The 21,976-nt window shown below is 48.9% G+C and overlaps 2 protein-coding genes across 2 annotated transcripts in view; both read right to left on the bottom strand.

Moving 5' to 3' along the window:
* CHSY1 (chondroitin sulfate synthase 1) overlaps positions 1-7,689 on the bottom strand; it is a 76,717-nt gene extending 69,028 nt beyond the window's left edge. The window contains 1 exon segment of the mRNA XM_036389804.2: positions 7,387-7,689. Within this exon segment, the coding sequence (XP_036245697.1) occupies positions 7,387-7,658 (272 nt within the window). The 5' untranslated portion in view covers positions 7,659-7,689.
* An 8,383-nt stretch (positions 7,690-16,072) lies between these two features.
* On the bottom strand, positions 16,073-21,894 carry SELENOS (selenoprotein S). Its single transcript, XM_036389890.2, has 6 exons — positions 21,766-21,894; positions 21,518-21,652; positions 19,949-20,055; positions 19,028-19,117; positions 18,862-18,937; positions 16,073-16,905 (listed from the first exon to the last, which is right to left on the bottom strand). The coding sequence occupies exons 1-6, from the start codon at positions 21,845-21,847 to the stop codon at positions 16,826-16,828; spliced, it is 570 nt and encodes a 189-aa protein (XP_036245783.1). The 5' UTR covers positions 21,848-21,894; the 3' UTR covers positions 16,073-16,825.
* Between the last annotated feature and the right edge of the window lie 82 nt (positions 21,895-21,976).

Here is a 21,976-nt window from a genome sequence, read left to right on the forward strand (position 1 = left end):
CACCTTAACAGTTTCTCACTAATTCCACTGTGTGTAATGAATATCACCCAATTACTTTAAAAGCTTTGTCTCCTGGATTTCTTACTGCTGTGGGGGTAGTGTTTCATAGCAAAAGTTTAGATCTGAGCTTCCAGAAGAGCACAGGGTAAAGCAAATGGAAACATTCCCACTGACTTCACAACAGAGGTGATGAGGCCTTTAATCATCAGTGAGGCAATTAATGCACAGTACTGCTGGTTATAAATCACTGAGAACTGCCTGCTTTAAAAGGAGACACGGTCACATCCTGAACTTTCACTAACTTTTAAGGAAGTTCTGCTGTTTATTTTCTGACACCCACACTCCACATACAAATCAGTCCACAGCTCTTCCCGTATCAACTCCCAGTCTAAGCTTAAAAGATTTTTCTTCACTAAAGATGCATTTAAATTTTAGTGTCACAGAAAGAAAGGACAGAAGGAGTTACTGAGAAATGCAGCTCATCTCATCCACTGAGACACAGCTTTGGGTAGACCCAGGACACTTTGCAGACAACTACCAGGTTGAAGTTATAACCTAAAGTCTTTTGGCAATTTCTGCTTACTTACTTCTTTATTCAAAAGCAAACAGTGTCTTTTCAGACTTGCTCTTCATACCCTGAAAGATCTGCCTTTATCATTACTATAATCTGTGGGCAACACAGGATGTCTTCTATCACTCCAAGCTTTAGCTCCCTCCTGGAAGTCATCAAGCTCTTCTGTTGATTCCCAGTTTAAATTTACTCCCTGTTCTCCAAATAGGTACCCTGACTTCCAAGATCAAGAGAAGAGCTCCTATTCAACAGAAAGGGAACAAAATGCATGCACATCCATAAACCCTGGCATGCTTGATTCCCAGTCTCCTTACTGCACTAAACCCCTCATCCCAAAGCCAGCTTGAGCCCATCTTTCCATGTGAGCCACATTTGGGTTCCACATTAGACCAGGGGTAAAACACAGACATTCCTGCATGTGTGCAGGAATGGGGACACAAACACCATGCCCTAACATCATCCACACCCCAACGACCTGTGTGAGCACCACGATGTCACTCCAGCCTTGGGATCTCATGTCAACCACATCGACCGTGCACCAGCACAGCCTGACTGAGCCTTTGTTCACCTCCTGCAGCAACACAATTTCTAGGATGAGACAGCTCAACGTGTTGTTTGTGACCGTGGCTTTGTTTGAACCCAAAGGGACGAAACCCTCCCACATGGACAAACAGCCCAAGTGTCTGTGTCAACAGAGCACAGCTCAGGCACAGGCTGAGACAATGGAGCCACCACGGGCTGCTCCTCACGTCCAAGCCACAGCTCGCTGTGGCCCTTTTGGGGACAGAAACAGGGAGAACAGTTTGCTCAGGAAACATGCTGCTGCACTCAGCCAAAGAAGCCAAACCACAGAGGGTGAGATGAGCTGTAAGCAGGTTTTTCTAGCCCCAGTTATCAGCAGAACTAAGGACTGATAAATGCACAGATGAATTCTGATCAAAGCTGCTTTTAACTTTTTTATCCAATGTTGCAAATAATCAGACTTGGCTCCATCACCAGCAATTCTGTGGTTTAGTATGTAAAACCTACATTTCTTGCCAGTCCTCCCACCTCCACTGTCATTTACCTTGTCTGCTCTCAGGTTATGGGCAGCAACCTGACCCTTCAGCTCCTGAGCACAGAGCTCTTTTCTCAACACCTCCCCACCTCTGTGGCCCCACCAACACCCCCTTCCACCAGATGACATCACTTTCCTGGTCAAGGTTTCTCCAGTATAAGACCTGCAGGTTCTATCTGCAAAAGAATTGTATGTTTGAAAATGAAAAAAACCCAGAAAAATATTTTTATTGAAATTTGACACCCTCCTTCTTCCCCACCGCCCTGTCACCCTGAGCTGTTTAAAGGACACATGGACACAACATTTCTGCCACCAGACTCTGTATCTGCACCTGCAGAGACCACCTGGGCTGCAGTGATCGCTCACCGAGCGCTTCAGTCAAAGCCATTTCAACTCTGTCCACAGAGAAATATCAGCTTGTGAATACAACTGATACTGCCCTGAAGTGGTCATTTAAAAACCCTGACAGATCCCAACCTTATCTCCCCCGTGTAATCTGAATCTGCTGCTTAAGCAGGAGGATGTGCATGAATCAGGACAGCAAGGCTCTCTATTACCCTCCCCAGGAGGTAAAAAACCTGCACGATGCTGAGTGACCTGGTTTCTCTCAGTGCACAGGGCACACAACTCCACAAACCAGAAGGCTGTGTTGACAAGGAAATCAAAGTGAAAATTAAACAACCACAAACTAAATGAGTAAACCTTCCTCAGAAAAAAAAATCTCTAAGCAGAGAACATGACTCCAGTGATGCTCCAGTACTGGTGGCTACCAAATCAATTTTACCCTCCCTCCCTCACCCAGTTTTGCACACTGGATATCCTTCGTGTACCCTAGGCTAAGCAAGTCACAAGCAAACTGGGTGAAAAGATTTTATCTTTTTAGCTGGCTCTCAGGAACTCATGAAATACAGAAAACCTTGAGCACACCAAGAGCACTAAAAAGCCCCCTATTTTCTAAAAAGTGACCACAATTGTAGTCTTGAAATGTTGTAAGAAGCTTCATTTAAAAAGAAGCTTAAAAGCACAACTTGCAGCAGGAGCAGCACAGATCTGGGATGTTTTCTCTTCAGTTTCCAGTATTTATTATTTATTTGTATTATCTTGCTTATCAGCTTTGCAGACTCGGCAGAAGCACAGTCAGTGGCGTTATGCAGACAGTGCTCCCTTTGTAGAGACTCAGGCTGAAGACTGACAAAAAATGTATTTGGTTTTGGTCTGCAGCTCAGGAAGTTTCCCTTAGAGGAAATCAGAGAAATCATTTAAAGTTTTGAGAAATAGTCATCTTGTATAATTACGCTGAAGAAAATCATAATTTGTGAAGAACTCAGCAAGACAACAGACATGAAAGACTGATGTCTTGAATGCAGCTAAATTCCATGTTGAATTAGGGCTAGTTTGGCATCTCTGTTCTTCAAGGCCCCATTCTTCCAACAACATTTGCTACTGGGGAAGCAGTGAACCACAGCTCAGGCAGGAGAACTGAGCTCGGAAACCAGCACGCTGCTCCTGCACATGGTACTGTAGATAACACATGGGAGGTCACCAAAAAAAAGCTGGTCTTTTAAATTTCCACATCTCTGTCACTAAGATCTGCATTACAGAATTCCAATCTTGAGGAAAAGTTTCTTTCAGGTTTCTGCAGGATTGCTTTAACAGAGAACCCAAGCACCTTCCACAGCTGTTTGAGTCCTTTGAGCTAAACTCCTCCAATTTTAAGTGATGCTGGTTTTCTGTCCATGCATATCCACCTTCCTTGTGGACAGGGACAGAAATGGATCCATCACCCACAGGCACACAGACAGTGGGCCAGGCTAAGATCAGAGCCCAAGTGTCTCAGAGTTTTGGGCCATGTGGTTATTTTGGGGGGTGTAAGTGACTTTGTTTTACTTACCCCCCAGCCCCTGTATCAATGACAGTTGCTCTGTGTGCTTCTTTCACACCGTTCCTTAAACATCCTCACAAATTTTAGGTTACTGGCCAGAAATGCCAAGTACATCGTGTTTCTGGTGGAGGGTACCTGAGCAGGACACTGAGTTCTCACTGCTGCAGTACTGTGGTACGATTCACACATGAAGTAAAACACGTACTGTGCTGGCACAACATCCAAAGTCACTTCACAGGGCCCCCTCCCAAGGGGCAGGAGCTCCACAATCCATCACATCCCCCCACCAGCGACCAGAACGGGCCAAACCACCCGACAGATGCAGATCTGAATTTAGGAGCAATACACTTACAATGTGTAAGTGCACACTTTGACAGATAACCCAAACTCCCCCACACCCAAATCCTTCTGGCTGCCTTTCACTCAAGCTCTTCCGAGCACTCAGGTATTTGGATTCCAGCTTCCTGTAAGCCACCACCAACAGAGGCAGCACGTTGGAAATGGAGCCCCTGAAGGGCATCCTTCTGCCACCGGGCGGGGATGGCTCAGCACCAGCCCCGGGCATCCCTCATGGTCCTCGTGGCACTTGACGGTGCCCTGGGGACCGTCCCAAACCCAGACGTGCTGCGGCTGTGTTCCTGCAAAGATGCTGCCAAAGGCCAGCCGCTGACATCTCGCCATTAACTGCATTCACACCACTCTCCTGCCACGTTTCCCAGGAAATCTAGTTGCTACGCAAACGGAAAAAAAAAAAAAATGGGTTAACTGCCTGATATTTCTGCTCCTGAGACAGCAGACTTAAATCTTCTGGGAGACTGCTTATTCCCATCCTCTCCTTCCTGCAGCTCTTTTAGGACAACTCCCCTCAACTGCAAAACCATTAGCACATATTGTTGCACTTTCCCTGAACCCCAGCCATCCCTTTAACTCCTTCCTGCCCAGCTCTTTTCCTGACTACTCCTTGTCCTTCCAAGTGACACCGTGGCTCCTGCTGCTGCACTTCCCCGGCCTCCTGGAAGGGAAGCTCTGCTAACCTGGCTGTCAGATGCAATCACTGCTGAGGCTGCAAATCTGCCCTCCGAAAACCTGTGGATCTAAAGCTTATTCTCTGCCTCACAGACTACAAAAGCAGGACTGTTACAAAGAGCCGGCGGCTCCCGAAAATCCAGCAGGCCTGGTTTGCCTTGCAGTGGTCATTTTGCTCATGATTGATGTTCAGGAAGTGGATTGCTTCCCCTCTTGTTAGACCCTATCTGGATTCACAGCAGCCAGGATCAGCAAATGCTTTCTGCTCCGGTCCCTTTTAGCTGTGTCTGTAAATGGCCTTTGAGCCACAGCAATTTGGAGGTATTCAGCCTCTGAATCCCTAATTCCTTTCAGCGTGGTATCAAGGCTCTGCACACGCTGCCACCCCGGGAATGCCTTGCTAGCAGCTTCCCATTTCACTGGCTGTGCCAGCGATTCAGCTCACCAGGATGCTTTGTCAATGTAGTAATCCCAGCAATTGTCTGCTTGAGTACTTCATGGCAATCAAAAGCCATTTAAGATTTCAGGTTTGTCTTCCTCTTCCCCCCTCCCCATCTTCCCCCAAAGATGTCTTCCTGTCACCAGGACATTAGCTCATTTCTTTCACCAACAGAGGTGAGAAAAACGCATTTAGCCTTACTAAGGGTCTCTTTATCCATCTCTTCCAAGAACAGACATCATCTCTAGACGTTAAACCAAAATAGCAGTGTAGTAAAAAGCGATACTCAGATCTCCATCTAAGGGCTGAAGGAGCCCGATTCCATTAGCTGAATTTGTTAAGTTGCATCTTTAGCCATTGTTTTGTGAGAGCAGATGTCGCAGATCTTGTTCTCTAAACGCAGCTCCGCCACAGCACCAGACTGTTCAGCAAGCATAGGCAAAACCAGGCGAAAACAAGAATCCTTCCCACACCAGCAAAGTGAATTTCTCCCCCAAAGAACACTCTGGACAACACAGTGATAAATTTCCCTTTTCCAAATTCTTGAAGCAAAATCTGATGGATGCTAGATAAAGTATTCTGCCATAAAACCTGGTATGCGATGTCCCAACACGACTCCAGCCTCCCTGTATGTAAATCTAAATTGCACAGCCTGTGAGATTTGCAATCCAAAATGCTCCATCCCACATGGTGAAGGAGAACATAACCCTGAAGAAACAGATTCCTTCACCCATTTCAAAGCATCAATCATGCGCTTTCTGTAACTTAATTACAGGTCTACTGCTGGAAGAAGGAATTAAGTTTCCATTAAAGCTATCGCTGGTGGACAATATGCCTCAGATTGCCCAAATAAAGCAATTTTATTGCATTGGATGCTGATATAAAGACAGATTTCCTGAAACCAGAGCCGAGCTGGGAACGATGGTATGATGGCCCATCATAGATAGTTTTGTCACCCTGCTCTTACTGGCCAATAGGGCCAAGTACTTTTCAGCCAGGGCAGGCAGGATATGGAGAAGGGTTTGTTCTAGCACAAGACAGAAGGGGATGTTTTATTAAAGATCTGCCCCAGAGCTCCTGGCTGCTCCCCTGAGGGTGCTGGCTCAGCCAGAGCTGGGGTGTACCCGAGCTGACATTTTAGCTCTTGACTCTTTCAGATTTCCCAAGCAGGCTTCCCGTGCAGCCTCCCAGCACTGCCTGCTGGCGCGCACACCGGAGCAATGAGCATAGCCCAGCACATTTCAGCAGAGCACAGAGTTCCACCAAAGCCACAGACACATCTCTCACAGAAGAGATGATTATCCTGATGCTGCCGAGGCTTTGGACAGAATTCCCGTTAGCCCGTGGCACTCACGGCCATGCCCAGCCACACCTGGGGACCACGGTGAGCAGCACACAGTGCAAAGCACCAAGATTGCTCCTGCTCCAAAATTAGGGGTGCTCAGATAACAAACACACGGCTCCGAGACCCTGGCTCCTGCATTAGCTCAACCAGTCTGAAGCACGGAGCGCTTCACCCAGGCTGGCTCTCCCCATCCGAGCTGCTTCACTGCCTGGTCCAGCCTCAGCAGCAGCTGCAGAGAGCCGAGCTGGGTTTTACTCTTTGTTCCCAGATGCCTTTCTGGTCCCATTCCCAAGAACAAGCTTTCGGCTTGGCACAGTGGTCTTTATCCAGGGCATTACAGCGGTCCCCAAACTTTATTTCTGTTACCGTCAGGCTGTCAGCTCGCTCCACAAGCAGCAGCCAAGGACCGTACCAGCGTGGCGCAGCTGCGCCCAAGGCAGAGGCACCGAGGGACGCACTTGGATGCCCGTGTCCCCGCCGGTGACCGGCACTCAGCGTCCCCTCGCACCGGCGGGGCTGCCTGACCCTCAGGCAAGGTCACCGGGGCCACCTGCCAGGTGGAACCTGGCTGAGCCAGACCCTGCGGGAGCGGTAACGCGGCTCACGGACCCCTCGCGTCCCTGCCGAGCTGCCCGAGCAGCGGAGCCGCGCTCGGGGCACCGCGGCTGCCGCAGCCCGCCCGGAGAGCGCCCCGGGGCCCGGAGCGAGGAGTGCCGGGGCTGAGCGTGCCCCGAGGCTCGCTCGCACCTGCCCCGGGGAAGGGCGAGCGGTCCCCGGGGCTGGCGGGGGCATCCCGGCTGTAAGAGCATCCCGGGCCGGGCGGTTTTACCCCGGGGGAACCGGCCGACCGGCCCGAGTCCAGCTGAATGGGAGCGAAGCGAGCCAAGCCCAGCTCGGTTGAATGGGAGCGAACCGAGCCAAGCCCGGCTCAGCTGAACGTGACCGAACCCAGTTGAGACGAGTCGAGCCCACCCGAGCCGACCCCGAGCCGATCCCAGACCCCAGCCCAAGGCAGCCCACCGGACCCCCATCCCCGGCGGGCGCCCCCGGCCCCCCCGCCGCTCACCGGTGCGCGGCCACGGCGCGGCTCCGCAGGTACTTCTGCGCCGTCATGACCCCCACGAAGAGGAAGCTCTGTGCCGGCGGGCCGGGGCGGCGCGGCGGGGCGGCGGCGGCGGCGGCGGGCGGCGGGCGGCAGCCCTGCGGGCGGGCTCGGTGGGGCCGCGCCGCCGCCGCCAGCTCGGAGGCGCGGGGCAGGACGAGGCGCGATGCGAGCACGAAGCCCAGCACCAGCCCCAGCAGGACGCTGAGCCAGGCGCGGCGGCCGCGGCCCGCCATGCCCGCCCGGCCCGCTGCTCACAGCGCCGCCGCCGCCGCCAGCCGCGCCGAGGCGCCCAGCGCCGCCATGGGGGAAGGGGCAGGGACGGGAAGCGGAGGGAGGGGAGCGGGGGGCCGCCCGCCTCCCCGGCCCTGCCCCTCGGCACAGGCGCCGTGTGCGGCCCCGCCGCGCTGCCCCTGGCCCCGCCCGGCCGTGCCGGAGCCGCCGCCGCGCTGCCCCCGGTGCGGCCCCCGCCCCGCGCGGGGCTCCGGGACACGGCCCCGGGCAGGGGGCTCCGGGAGCCGCGCTGTGACCCGGGGGCGGGAGCACCGCCCTGCAGCGGCACCGCTGGACGTCCCGCCCCATCGCTGGAAGTATTCCAGGCCAGGTTGGACGGGGCTTGGAGCAGCCCGGTCTGTGGGAAGGCGTCCCCGCTGCCCGGGGCACGAAGTGGGATGAGATGAGCGTTAAGGGCCCTTCCAACCCAAACCCGTTCTGTGACAGGGACCGGCACCTTAACCAAGCATTCCACACAGGGGATAGGGAACCTGGCCCAGCATCCCACACTGGGACCTCAGAACTGGCACACCAGAACCTCAGCCCAGCTATCCAGGTCAAGAGGAGCAGAGGCCAAGAGAATGTGGATGCTCAGCTCTGGGGACAGGGACTGAGACGCTGGACATAACCCCAGGATAGGCGTCCCAGCACCTGCACCCCCTGGCAGAACCCTGGCTCAGGGGACAGAACTGGGTGCCCAGACTAGGATGGGAAGACACTGAGGACCTACCCAGGACAGGCATCAGGTCGGGTCCCTGCTGCCCAAGGCCCGGCTCTGCCCCATGGCACAGAGTCCAAGGGGATGCAGGCAGTGAGGAGCAGCCTTCCAGCCCTGTTTATCTGGCACTGGTGCATTTGTGCAGCACAGGCTGTGGTGACAGGGAGCCAAGGCACAGGCACTCTCTGTTTTTTCCCACCTTGCTAATTAAACCAACCAGAAATAGGTCAGTCTGTTTCCATCCACAGGCTATAGAGAGTGCTCAACAGATTGAAGACTTTATTGCATGAAGATTTCTTTTTCCTTTGTCCACACTGACTCCCCACGTGCGTTTCATCTACAGAGCACTTCAGCTTCAAATGCTGCAGCCACAAACCCCTCACATGTCACAGGAAAAAAAACTTCCAGTCTCAACAGAAGAAACTTATCAAGTACTACCCACTGACCTCCTGCTTATCATTGTGGTTTCTTCCATTTCCTGCCCACTTCGGCCTTTCCAATTGCCAGTCTTTTCCATTTAAAATTTTATTTATATCATGATGTCATCCATAATGGGCTGGGAAGAAGAAAGTCTTGGTGTAACGGCAGCAACCTCTTGAGCAAGAACCATTGCAAAAGAGGATATCACACCACATTAATACTCTACAGTAATAAGCCAAAGAGAGACATCCATGACAGACTTTTTATGATCACAAGTAACTGTCTCGCTTCTGGGATTGAGCAGGTAATGACACAATCTGCTTATCTAATGAGCTCAATGAAATGTCTTGGAAAAAATGCTTTTGTTTGGGGTTTATTGCTCTTGTGATGGTGCAATCCCCATACCGAGGTCAGCACAGATGAACTCATGATGTCAGAGCACAAATAACACAAGGAAAGTGCCACCAGGATTTATGGTATTAAACAACAATAAAATTGAATACAAATAGAAACTAGATAAGGAATACAAATAGTGAACAGGAAGGAAGAGCAGGACATCTTTTGTTTGCCCATGGACAGAACAGGGATGTATTGAAAGGGATGTGTTTGTGTGAAGAGGAAGAGAAGAACTAAATGGTGAAAGAGAGAGAGAAAGGAAGAGCAGTCCAAACTGGAATACACACAAGGCAAGTAAAGCCAGGAGGGGCAGGAACACCATTGGCAAAGGCCAGCTGGACTGTCCTTTCCACTGTAATTCCTTTCTAATTCCCAGGGTTTGCAATGCTCCACAATTATTTCTCACTACTGGTGCACTGATCCTTTCCATGAAGTCTGGGGGTATCCTCAGCCCGTGCCACTCTGCACACATGGATCTTTTACTGCACTTAAAAAATGTTCTTCTTTAAACTCTGCTTCCCTCCTCTCCCCACAAGCCTGATCATCAGGTACTGAAATACACAACACCAAGAGACATTCAAGCTACAAAAAGAGCAAGCCCACTCCTTTCCAAGAGAGGCACATGTGGCAAGTCCATGAGCAGGAATGAGATTACTCTGCCTGCTCCAAATCAGCTGTAAAAATCTCCTGATTCAAGGGAAAGCCACTGTGGCCTATGAATTACAGGAAAAGGCAGAGCTAGCGTGGTTAAAAGGCAATAAAAAGGAGAAAGGTTGGGGCTGGGGCTGAGGAGCTGTCAGTTGGCTTCTTCCCACAAAGAAAAGAAGTTAGTCATCAGAGCTGAGAACTCTGTGCCACTTCAGCACACATGGAAATGATGAAGCAGAGCAGCACATTCCCCTGATGGATCTCCTCAGCCCAGAGCTCTCCTGGGCACGTTCCCACCTTGCTGCACCTCCAGAGCAATTGTGGTCCTGGAGCTCACCACGTGCAGGGGTGGCCAGAGAATGCTTGGGAAGGGGCAGGAGAAGGAAGGGGAGCTTTCCTGGTGCCAGATTTGACCTGCAGAGCAGGCACAGATTTCACACCCCAGCTCTAAGGCTGAGATGTCCAGCTGGGAGGAGGGGGTGCCACCTGGGAATGCTGCAATGCTCACACAACTCCCACAGCACATCCACATGCCTCCCTTTGTGCCATTTATTGTGCCAAACTCACATTTCAAAGTGCTAGGCAAGCACATGCCCCTTTTACTGCTTCTGCCCTGTTCTTGCATAGAGCAGCTGCTGGAAAAAAAGGGGGAAAAGCAGATTTGGGGAAAACTTGAAAAGCATGGTTTATTTCTTCCTGTGGAATTATAATACTGTTACCTGCCTAGAGTGTATTTTTAATCTGGATGGCAGCAAAAGGTCATACTGCATAATCACATTTAAGTGCCATTCCCTATTAATACAGCTCTTGGTCTCAATAGCTGTCACTATGTATCATGGTTACTATATATTCAAAGACATGGTATTTTTCTTTGGTAACACAGTCTACAAGCATACAGCATTTTTATGCAGCATGTTTCCAGTTCCTTGTGGGATGGCTGGAGGAGGTATTCTGAGGGCTCTCCAAAATCTGCAGAGGATGCACATGGTGTGTGCTCATCCCCACGCTCCCATCCCACTCCCTCCAGCAAGATTAGCACCCAGCCCAGCCACTGAGAGCCCACTTGACAGGCCCACATGGTTTAGATTCATAATCAGATTAACAAAACAGTAATCCTATTTTTAAACAATGAAAAAGCCAAGTCCTTGAGCTGCCTCTGTGTACGTGTGTGCATACAGAATAAATGTCATCCTTTCGGAATAAAGAACCTGAATACCAAATGAAAAAAGTTTCTTCCACATAGGAGACTTTGTCCTGTAGAGGAAAGGAATATCTTGCATTATTACCACTTCTTTTTCCCACTGATTTTGATCTCCAGCGAGGCCCACTCCAATACTTGCAGGATTTACCTTCTATAAGACACATTCTTTACCACATTTTAAAATAATAGTTACAGAAGTGAACTATTCCCCAAATGCTCCAGAAACTTTAATTATGAATGTTCCAGTACTCAAACTTATACTTTAAAAACTGCCCAGGCACTGGAAAATGAGCATACTTCATATATTCAATGTAACAGACTCACGGTGGAAAAAATCTCACTGGGCAACCAGTAGCATTTGTCTCTGTCACAATGTTTCCAGCACCACCGCATTTTCCCAAATGATGCGGAAACTCCTTCCTCAGCTCCAGCGCCCACTTTTTTCTTTCTTTTTTTCCTCTCCCCATCCTATTCTGGTGCTGGCAGGCCCAGTCCCAAGCTGTGCTCGGGCGGGTGACTCAGAAGTGCCCGTTCTGCAGGGGCCGTGCCCATTCTGCTGTGCCCCTTCTGCAGGAGCCGTGCCCGTTCTGCAGGAGCTGTGCCTGTCCTGCTGTGCCCCTTCTGCAGGAGCCGTGCCCGTTCTGCAGGAGCTGTGCCCCTTCTGCAGGAGCTGTGCCCCTTCTGCAGGAGCTGTGCCCGTCCTGCTGTGCCCCTTCTGCAGGAGCTGTGCCCCTTCTGCAGGAGCTGTGCCCCTTCTGCAGGAGCCGTGCCCGTTCTGCAGGAGCCGTGCCCGTTCTGCAGGGGCTGTGCCCGTCCTGCAGGGGCTGTGCCCGTCCTGCTGTGCCCCTTCTGCAGGAGCTGTGCCCCTTCTGCAGGGGCTGTGCCCGTCCTGCTGTGCCCCTTCTGCAGGAGCCGTGCCCGTCCTGCCGTGCCCGTTCTGCAGGAGCTGTGCCCGTTCTCCCGGAGCTGTGCCCGTTCTCCCGGAGCCGTGCCCGTTCTGCTGTGCCCGTTCTGCTGTGCCCGTTCTGCAGGAGCTGTGCCCGTCCTGCCGTGCCCGTTCTGCCGTGCCCGTTCTGCCGTGCCCGTTCTGCCGGAGCCGTGCCCGTTCTCGCTCCCAGCCCGGCCCGACATTGCCATCGCCCGGCCCGGCCCCGCAGTGCAGCGCGCTCGCCTTTCCGGCCGGGAAATGCGGGAATGCCGTGCAGAAGAACCCTCCTGCTCCCCAGGCAGCTCCTCCGGTGCCTGCTGAGCCTCCAGGTGTCACCCGGCTGGTGACAGGAGCGGCGCTGCGGGCTGTGACATGGGGACTGATGCATTTTTAACGTGGTGCTGCCTGACCCGAGTCAAGAACGCACTGGAACAGCCCAGATTTAAATGTGAGCATCAACATGTCAGAGCCTAAAAAGCAGAACTCCTAAAGAAGTGGCAATTACATTACCCAAGAAATGGAATTCACAGGCAGCGTTGCCCCCTCCCAGTAAGTGACAAAGCTGTACAATCTGATTTTTTTTTTTGTTTTTGCAAAGTGCATCTTTTAGGCTAAGCCGACAGTAACTCCCCATTTTAATGCAGGGTACTAGAACTAGATTTAAATGCCAGGTATTTCAGGGTATCCATTTCCCCTCCATTCTCTTCAAATAAAATTTTAAGTTTTAAATTTAAAAATTTTAAGGAAGTTCTTTTCCCTGCCTCCCTCCACGACTGCTCCCACAGATCCAGCTCAGAAGCTCAGCTCAGTAACCACCACACAGAAAGAATCTACAGTAGAGCGAGGAGTGAAATTGTAAATTTACCAGTGGAGATGTTGCTCTGTGCTGAAAGTGCTTTTTAGCAGGTGTGCACTTCAAAATAAAATCACAGCAATCAATACATGAGAACAGCACCTGCCTCCCTGCCAGTGCCTTGCCACTGAAACCTTCAACACAAAATTTGTGTTTTCCCCACCAAAGCTGAGCTGAGGGCACCTATTCCACTGAAGACATTGGTTTCTCATTAAAAAAAAAACAACAGAAGGTTTTGAAGTTGCTGGCTCTGGAGCTGGGAGTATGGGCAGGGTGTGTGTCAGGCTGCCTTGGAAGCTCTCACAAAAATCAGCTACAGCAGTGCAGCTGGGCCAGGACACCACCCAGCCAGCAGCCTGTGCCTTTCCTTTGTGGTTGCAGAGCTGTTCCCAAAGCCAAGCTTTCATTCCACACAGGAGGGAGAGGAAAAAAAAAAAAAAACCCAAAGCTTCAGCCCATCCAAGTCTAGACCAGCTTTTTTTACAGCTGGAAATTGCATAGTTCCAGTGTTCAGCTATAGCACGGACAGAAATACTCTGAGCCCCACTTGTGGCTAAAATGATCCCTGAAAAGGTGCCACTTTTTAGCCTGTGTAAGAGCAGAATTCATCCAGAAGGTGGATCTGATGCTGAGATGTGTGCTGATGTGCAGCCAGGCTTGCAAGGACCCAACTGCACAGAAGGGAGCTGCCTGCTCTGAGCAGGAGGCAGAAAGAAGAGCATTAGAGGGGTTTAAATGCAGCCAGGAACAACAGGGCTGCTGGTAAAACGTGCAGGAGACTCTCAGGCCGGATGCCATCCCCCTTCACAGAACTCTGGAATGCAAAGTCATCTTCTAGGGAGGGGAATAAGACACAACCCCCCCAAAAAAAGGCAATCTAAACACCTGAGCTGAGCATCAGCAGTCTGAGCACAGAGCCACTGCAGAACAGCCCAGCTCCTCGAGTTTTGAGTCTGAATAGTACAGAGCTGCATAAAACAGAGCAGATGAGATTTGTTAGTACTGGCATCTCACACCTGCACTCAGATTTTGCAAGGACAGCAGTTCCTTGCAGATATAGGTGCAATTATAATTTTCATTCACATTGATCTCTGATTGAGACACAGATAACTCTGGAACACCTGGGAACAGCTCTGCTGACAGATTCCCCCATTGCCCTCACTCTCCCAACTCCCTCTTCTCTTTGTTATTAAAAATTTCCAGCATAAGAAACATATTTTTTAAACACCCAAGTATGCAATATCACTCTTAAAATCTTTCTCTCGTTTCACAATGTTTTTTAAAGGCACAAATAAAGCCAAATAATTTTTATGAGTCTGACATCGTGGGTTGTTTTGTTCAGTTTTAACTCCAGTGCTCAAGAACTCCTGATGAATAGTTAAGAGAACTATGCACAAACCAGATCTCATCTGCAATTTAAAGAAAACAAAAAACTCTGCTCCTCCAGCATATAAATCATCTAAAAGCAACAAAAAATACTTAGCTGCACTTTTCAAGCAAGTAACATCCTCAGAAATTTTTTGTCCCTCTGAACACTTGCTTGATTTTTGGATTTTTTAATACCCAAACCAGATTGTTCTTCAGTGGTTAAATGCCATTATACAGCAGTTAAATAGTTTATTAACCAGCTTCTTCCAGAGAGAGGTATTTCCAGAACATCTGCATGAGTAAAGCAAGAGGCTTCTTGCATAACTGCTCTAGTGGGGGGAAAAAAAAAATCTCCTGAAGGCTTTTTAATATGAACTTTCATAATTCAAGTTCTTGGGAATTCATACCAAACCAGGAACAATGGATTCATTAAATAGTTCACTTTCACCTAATGCTTTCTGCATGCTTCACTCCTGAGCTATAAAGCAGCAAGCAACCACCTTTCCATAATGCTTGTGGTCAGGGGAGAGCTTTCCATTTGAAGTCAGAGGAAAAACCCTTCCCTCTTGTGCAGGTTGTGAGCCAAAAGAAGTTTTATGAACTGAGGTTTGTCCTCCCACCCTGTTCAATAGCTTAGAAGTGTCTGACTAAGAAAAATTCAGGAACTTGAGGATTAAAATAAAAAAAATAAATAAAGGAGAAAAAAGGGTTGAAGCTTCCAGAAATACATACTTCATTTCATTTTCACTTGACATGTCTTATTAAACCTTAGAATTGGGCAAAAAGCCATATCCCTAGTCATAGCCGAAGCAAGTCTTGAGACACAGAGAAAGATTAGCATATGCTCAGTTAAGACCTGCTTATTTATTTTGCAAATGTTTTTACTGAATTAAATAAACCCATCCCTGACCATTTTATCACACAGGGATTTCTGCTTCTTTAAGACAACAACCTCCCCCATTCGTTTTTCTGTTGCCTGTTTCCCCAACTCAAGGGAGAAGATGTTCCCTGAGGCATTACATCTCAGTCCTCTTTCTGAGGGAGACTCTTCAGATCCTGAAAATATCCCTCCCCACCTCTGTTTCTTTTTGCCTTCTAAAGGATTAAAACCTGAAGCTACACACACTGGCTTCTGAATTAATTTCCACAGGAACATGAATTTTCAGCCTCACTTCGCCTTCCACACACATGACCAAACACTTTGTTGTGTCTAAAACAAAAGGCTCTTGGCCTTTCAATTTCATTACCAACTTTAAAACTCTGTAATAACATGATCCTGCCGCATTTCTAATCAAGAGAAATATCAACATGCACATAAACAGTGTACTCAAGGTTGACACTCGTATCTATTGATAAGCACAAATATTCCAAGAGGAAATACTCAGAAACCAGTGCTCAAAAAGCCCTAAGCTCTAAGGAACCACTGTTCCCTACCCCAATGCCCACAGAGCAGCTCAGGAACAGCAAATGGACACAGGGACACTTGTCCTCTGCCAACAGGAATTATTTCACTCCTCTCCAAAGACAACCTGGATTTTGTGTGTTGCACTTTAGAGAGAAAACCAAGGGGATGGGATGCTTGGAAAGTTTGGTTACGATGATCAGTTGTTCTCTGTCCTCAGGGCTGGACATACACCAAAGGACGAACACCCCACACTCCTTGCACCCCTCACCTGCCAGTGTGACACTTTCACTGGCCAGAGCCCTCCTCAGCACACACCAGCCTCAGCTTTGGTGCTGCACAAGCTGCAGCAGGGTCACTTCATCTCCCACCTTGCTTTATACACATTTATTGCACTAGAAAAAATGCTTTCTATAAAAAAGACGCTGTAGAAAACCACAAGATTGTAAATACTAGATTTATGACGTTTGCAATTATATTTAATAGTGTATTGTTTTTACAAAGCAGTTGAAATAAAAAAAAAAGAAAAAAGAAAAAAAAGGGATAGCAAGAACCCCCTGTCTGCTGTCTATCATCAGTAATCCTCAGTGGTTTGTTTACCATTTATAAGGAAAACATCATCCAAGCTGGCTTGTAACAGAGACTCTTTTGCAGTAACTGACCTTTGGTGCAAATCCGTGGCATTTGTCAGATCACCTGTGCTTTTTCTGAAAGTCCTTCTGCAATTCAAGGTGTCTGCCAATGATAATATCCTTCCTCTCTAAATGACTGTGTTTAGCTGGAAGGTAAATCTGGTAACATGTCTGAGGATGGTAAATATCCTCATCTTACAGAGGTAACGTGAGCATAGATAACTAAATTTGCCAGAAACCCCAGATCTCACAATCCCAGGTGATTCACCTTGGCTGCAGACTACAGTCCCTCTCTACAGAAGAGTGAAAATTTACTGATTATGCTGAAATTGCTTCTCTCCTTGCCCTGTCTAAGAGGATCAGCCATTTTTCTGGTTTAGGATCAGCCAATGTGTTACAATTTGAAAACTGTGTAGATCAAACAAACAAAAACCTGTTTTAAGTTAGCAAGTGCACTAAGGCAGCCCCAGAGGAGTGTCTGTGACAGGCCAGCTGCAGGCAGTGGGACAGGGGGTGGGATCAAGCCTGCTAGTGCCAGGGATGGACACCAGGGATGTTTTAGCCTCATCCACCTGCGGACGGGCCCCGCCGGCCGGGCCTCCAGGAGCACGTCCCTCCTCCTTCTCCAGACAGGGGGTTATAGCCTGGAACACACAGCAGAAACCCACTCTTAATATTCATCCTCCACAGCCCTTCAACAACACACAAGGAACACCAAAAACTGATCTCATAATATTTACACCTTGCTCATACTTCACACACGCAGCATTTTAGGGAAAACGAAAGCACAGAAAACACCCAGACTTGAGAGGGTTTCTTTCTTTAAAAGCCATTGCTAAACACTTGTGGTTTAATTTGATCAATTTGGATTAAATGCAATTGAAATGAATTACCATTTAATTTTTCTAAGTCTGCACTAAAGCTGCAGTGCTGCTCTGCAGGATAAACAGAGCAGCAACAGCAGCTCTTGGAGTAAACTCTGCAGAGTGTATCTGTTCTGCAAGAGCCCAACAGCCAGGGACTTAAAACAATCCTTTATTCCAGTCCTGCAAGGAATGCTCTGAAGGTCAAATGTAAATCCACTCATTAACACTGCAAAGTATTTTTCTAGAGCATTTGAAAGGGAAGCATAGGCAGTAAGGCAAATACACTTTAGCTGAACATCCTAATGCTGTAATCATGGGAAACTCCATGTCAGGAGAACATCAAAGTTACAACTTGGCAAACATCTTCAATTTGAAGATTGAACAAACACAAGAACCCAAATCCTAGCAGCACTGCTAACCAGGGAGGTTCCAAAGCAACCTGCTCCACTGAAACTCCCAGCATCACCTTCATCTTTGAAATTTGTTTTTCTCATACCAAAGCCAAGTTTTGCTTTCTAGCTTAATTGAGCAGCTGAGCAGCACAGATGGTTCTTTCACTTCATGCTGATCTACCTCAGGAGAAGATCTGAGACCTCTAATTCTGTAATGGGTTACTTAAGCAAGGACTTTGCTGAGGATTAAACTAGGACAGGTAGCAGCTGGAAGGGTGCCCACACCCAGCTGCCCTGACCCTGCCTCTCAGCACAGCTGACCCCTGCACTCCTCATCCCCCAGGGAGGTAAATATCCCATGACAGAGACACCAAAGATAGCTGGCAGCATCAGACACCACATCCTCCTATTAAATAACCTAAGATGAATCAATCTAGTTGATTCCTTCAAATGCCAGGAAAAATACTCAAATCCCAGCACTGCACTGCAACTGAGGTTTAGTATATTTAATCAAGAATCCACAGGTTTCATACATTTAATCAAGTCACTCAGCACTGCACTTTTCAGCCTGATTGAGGCTGTCTGGCTGATCCACTCCACCACAGAAAATTGTCACTAAAATACACCCAAATTAACACCTGCAGGTATGGCAAGGGCTCTTGGGCTGAGAGGAGAGGAAGCAGACTGCCTGCATGGCCAGTGAGCCTGGCATGGGCAATGTGGGGCCACAGAAAGCACTTCATCCATCAAGATGGTTCCAGCAGGTGACTGAATTTAACATGAGACCTTCTGGTGCTTTGTGAGAGTTGGCAAGATTTATACATCTACAGGATTTATATATTCAATAGGTCAGTACTGTGGTATATGAAAAATAAGGTCACATTTTACATAATAATTTCTTTCATCATCTGAATCTGCATAATACAAAGTAAAATACCCTGCATTTAGTCAGTGCTAGAGGTGCTTTAAAGGCAGACCATATTGAATTCATTAACAAGACCAGATACTAAATTACTGAACTTACAGAATAATGGGGGAAGGATTCCAGAACTACTGTAAGAATCTGTAATTCTGAGTAACAAAAATCTCAGTAAATTATACCAAAGCATATTTACAAAAAAAATTGACACATTCTTTTCCCAAGGAAAAGCACTCCCAAAACTTCCTTCCAGCTTTTGCACAAAGGACAGAGCAGACCAGCTGATCAGAGATAAAGAGCTTGTTTGTAAGGAATGTTTTGTTTCTTCCTTGAAAAAGACAAAAAGTATGTACAGAGTCCATAGATACAGCTGGATAAATGCCCTGTTCCAAGCTCAGAGTGTCTGAAGGATTCCATACTCACCACCTCCTCTCAAAGGCTTTTTGTTTGGTTTAGATTTCGGGACTGCTGAGGCAGAGGCACCAGATTCTACTTCTTGCTGTTCAGAAAAGCAAAAAGTTACTCAGTAGGAATTTCAGCTCCCTGAATCACAGGAACACCAGTGTGACCTGATTACCAGGGCTGTTACCTGATTCAGTTTCAGGTTTCCTTTGTAGCTCTTTCCCTCTTGCATGCTCTCCCACATCGCGATCTTCTGCCGTCGCCGCTCCTCCTCCAGCTACAGAACAAACCCAGGATACAGTTTTAATCTTAGCTTTAATCTTAAAACTAAGATTTCAGAGCTAACAGAATCCCCAGAAACAGCTACAACAGGCTCATCAAACTGCATTTATCCGATGCAGTATCTCTGAGATTATGGAAGAATTTACTCTTTTTATGCAGCCACATCTCTCCTCAGGATGTACTGACTGAGCCTGCAGCTTCTTCTGGCCACCTGATGCTTTAAAAGATTTTGAAGGTAAAACAGAACCAAGTGGCAAGTTTAAACCCTGAGTCTATGGAAAGTACTAAGTAAAGATATTGCAGTAATTAAATGCACAACATGGGGTTCTACAGAAGAAAGAAAGGGCTTTTCCTTTGTTTTTAACACCAACATTACTTGAAGCATCAGCTACCAACGGAGGTCTGAGTGTCTGACTGCAAAAGCGAAACCAGAAGAGGTGGGATGATGATCAGTTATTACTGTGCTGATCACACCCATTTTCTGCACTGCCCCACTCAGCAATTTGCTATTCCTCGTGATCTCAAGCTGTAATTCAGACCCTTGAATTGCACCAATGTTAAGCTACATTTCTAGCACTTATATTTGCCTTTAAGAGCAGAAAACACACATGTGCCATGGGACAGTTAATTTAAATGCCAGCAAAACTCCTCCAGCCATTCACTGCACCCACAACAAAGCTCCTGCAGGTACAGATTTACCTGTGAAAAAATGAACACCAGGCCCACAGTGACCCTGCCCACAATCACAATTTGCTGCTGTCTTTTACAGCAGCAAAGTGCTTGATGAGAAATTTATGGGTTAAAGGAAGAAATGCACTCTGGTTACCTGTCTTTGCTTTTCTTTGTATTTTTCTGCTTGTGCATTCAATTCCTCTTGCATCCTGAGGCGAGCTGCTGCTAAAGCTTCCTGCCTTCTTACCACCACATCAGGCTCTAGGAAACCAGGAAAGAGTTTGCAAAGCTACTCAAAATAAATCCTAGATGGTCTCCTCAAGGAATTGTAATAAGGAAAGGCTCACATCTCTCCCTGCAGCTGTTTTGCAGAAAATCACAGCTCGAGTTCAGTTTCCAGCTAATCTTTTCTAGTAATTTATAATGCTGAATTAAACTTCATCATGTTTTACTGTTTTAAATTAATTACTTCAACAGGATTTTAATAAAGACACAAGTGTACCTAACCATAAAATCTAAACCTCACACTTCAAGGACACTTCCTTCTATTTCTGAAGGATATGTTAGATACAAATTAATTCAGAAATATCACTCAGGCTTCGCAGGGACCATTTTTACCCAGAGAACTTCTTTTACGCAGAAGGATGAGGCAACCAGCCCACATTCACTCCTACTCCTTCTGGCAAGGGGTCCTGCTGGTGTCAGTATGCAGTGGATTTAACAGCCTCCATCAGCAGAGAAATCACTTACAAACATGACACACATCTCAAGAGACACCTGCAGGTCTCAGAAAATCCACACTGAGTCACCACTGCTCTTCATGAGTGACCTGTGAAGGTCAAAGGGAAAATTACACCCCCCAAAAAAGGCACAAATGTTGCTCTGTTTTCTTGCAGCAGCTGAAGCATCTCCACATTTGTTTGCCTCATTTTATGCTATGATCCAGTGACGAATATCAAAAAGAAATGTCAGTACTTTCAATAATTTCATTTTACAGGCAGTTTGGGCAATTAAATAGCCATTTAATTATCATCACAAAAGAACAGCAGGAGGTTAAGAGCACGCAAGTAAGATTTTACTGTGGGGCCAATGTGTCCAGGGGATCAGTGCCAAGCACTCATGGATTTGGCAGGTCCAGGAGCACAGCCTGTGCTTTTCAGCAGGATCCTGACTGTGTGAGATTTACAAGCTGTGCCACACTCCCAAGGATAACACAGACTGTCACACCCCAAACGTACACAGTCCTGCCACAGCAGGAACTGGGAAAGAGTAACTGGAAGGGGTGATGAATATCAGCAAAAAGCCAGTATTTATAGAAGTATTTCCACCAGGATTTAGATTTGGGCGTTTTGGCTTTGTTTGGTAAGTCTAAAAGTTATTTGGTAGCTGGCCACAGGTACTGCTGTTCCCCATTCCCCTCAGCTGCTGCCCACCGAGGAGCAGATACCCATCCCAGAGCGATGTCCCACTCCTTTATTCCCACACACGTTGCTTTGGGACACAGCTTCTCCTTCAGAGCCCTTACAAACACTCCCCCGGCCCAGCCTTTCCCGGTGATCTCCTCACTCAGGATCTGCGGGCTCAAAGGTTACCCGAGCACCGCTCTCCATCCAACCTCTCACACCGGCTCCCTCCGGGCTGTCACCACCTCCCGACCCGGCACGGGTCCGAGCGGCCTCAGCCCCGGGCCGGCCCGCAGGCACCGACACCGCTCCGCACTCACCCTCCGCCGCCTCCGCCGCTCCGGGCCGGCCGCCCGGCCGCGCCGCCAGCCCGCGGGACACCTTCTGCACGAGCAGGTACACGGCGACGGCAGCCAGCAGCAGGTACCAGCCATAGCCGGACAGCACCGAGCCCACTGCCGGGGGACAGGCCGGGGCTGAGCGCGGCCCGCGGCACGGGGCCCGCCTCGGGGCTCCGCGCCTCGGCCCCGCCGCGCCCCGCGCTCCCCCCCGGCCGGCGGCCCCTCACCCGTGTGCTGCAGCGCCTCCAGCCCGCCCCGGCCCAGCGCCGGCCCGGGCCCCGTCGCGGCACCGCCGTCCCCGAGATCCATCGGCCCCCGCCGCCGCCTCGCGTCCGGGCCCGCCCCGCTCCGCCAATCACCGCCCCGTCCGCCGCTGCCTCACGTCCGGGCCCGCCCTGCTCCGCCAATCACCGCCCCGTCCGCCGCCGCCTCATATCC

This window comes from Molothrus ater, chromosome 13 (assembly GCF_012460135.2).
Source record: "Molothrus ater isolate BHLD 08-10-18 breed brown headed cowbird chromosome 13, BPBGC_Mater_1.1, whole genome shotgun sequence".
NCBI lineage: Eukaryota > Metazoa > Chordata > Aves > Passeriformes > Icteridae > Molothrus > Molothrus ater.

Excerpts from the sequence above, each read along its gene's own strand:
- SELENOS (XM_036389890.2), bottom strand. The coding sequence starts at position 21,847 with ATGGATCTCGGGGACGGCGGTGCCGCGACGGGGCCCGGGCCGGCGCTG. Across the intron at positions 20,056-21,517 it reads AGCGGCGGAGGCGGCGGAGG|AGCCTGATGTGGTGGTAAGA; the intron begins GTGAGTGCGGAG and ends CTGGTTTCCTAG. Across the intron at positions 16,906-18,861 it reads AAAGCCTTTGAGAGGAGGTG|GCTATAACCCCCTGTCTGGA; the intron begins GTGAGTATGGAA and ends TGTGTGTTCCAG.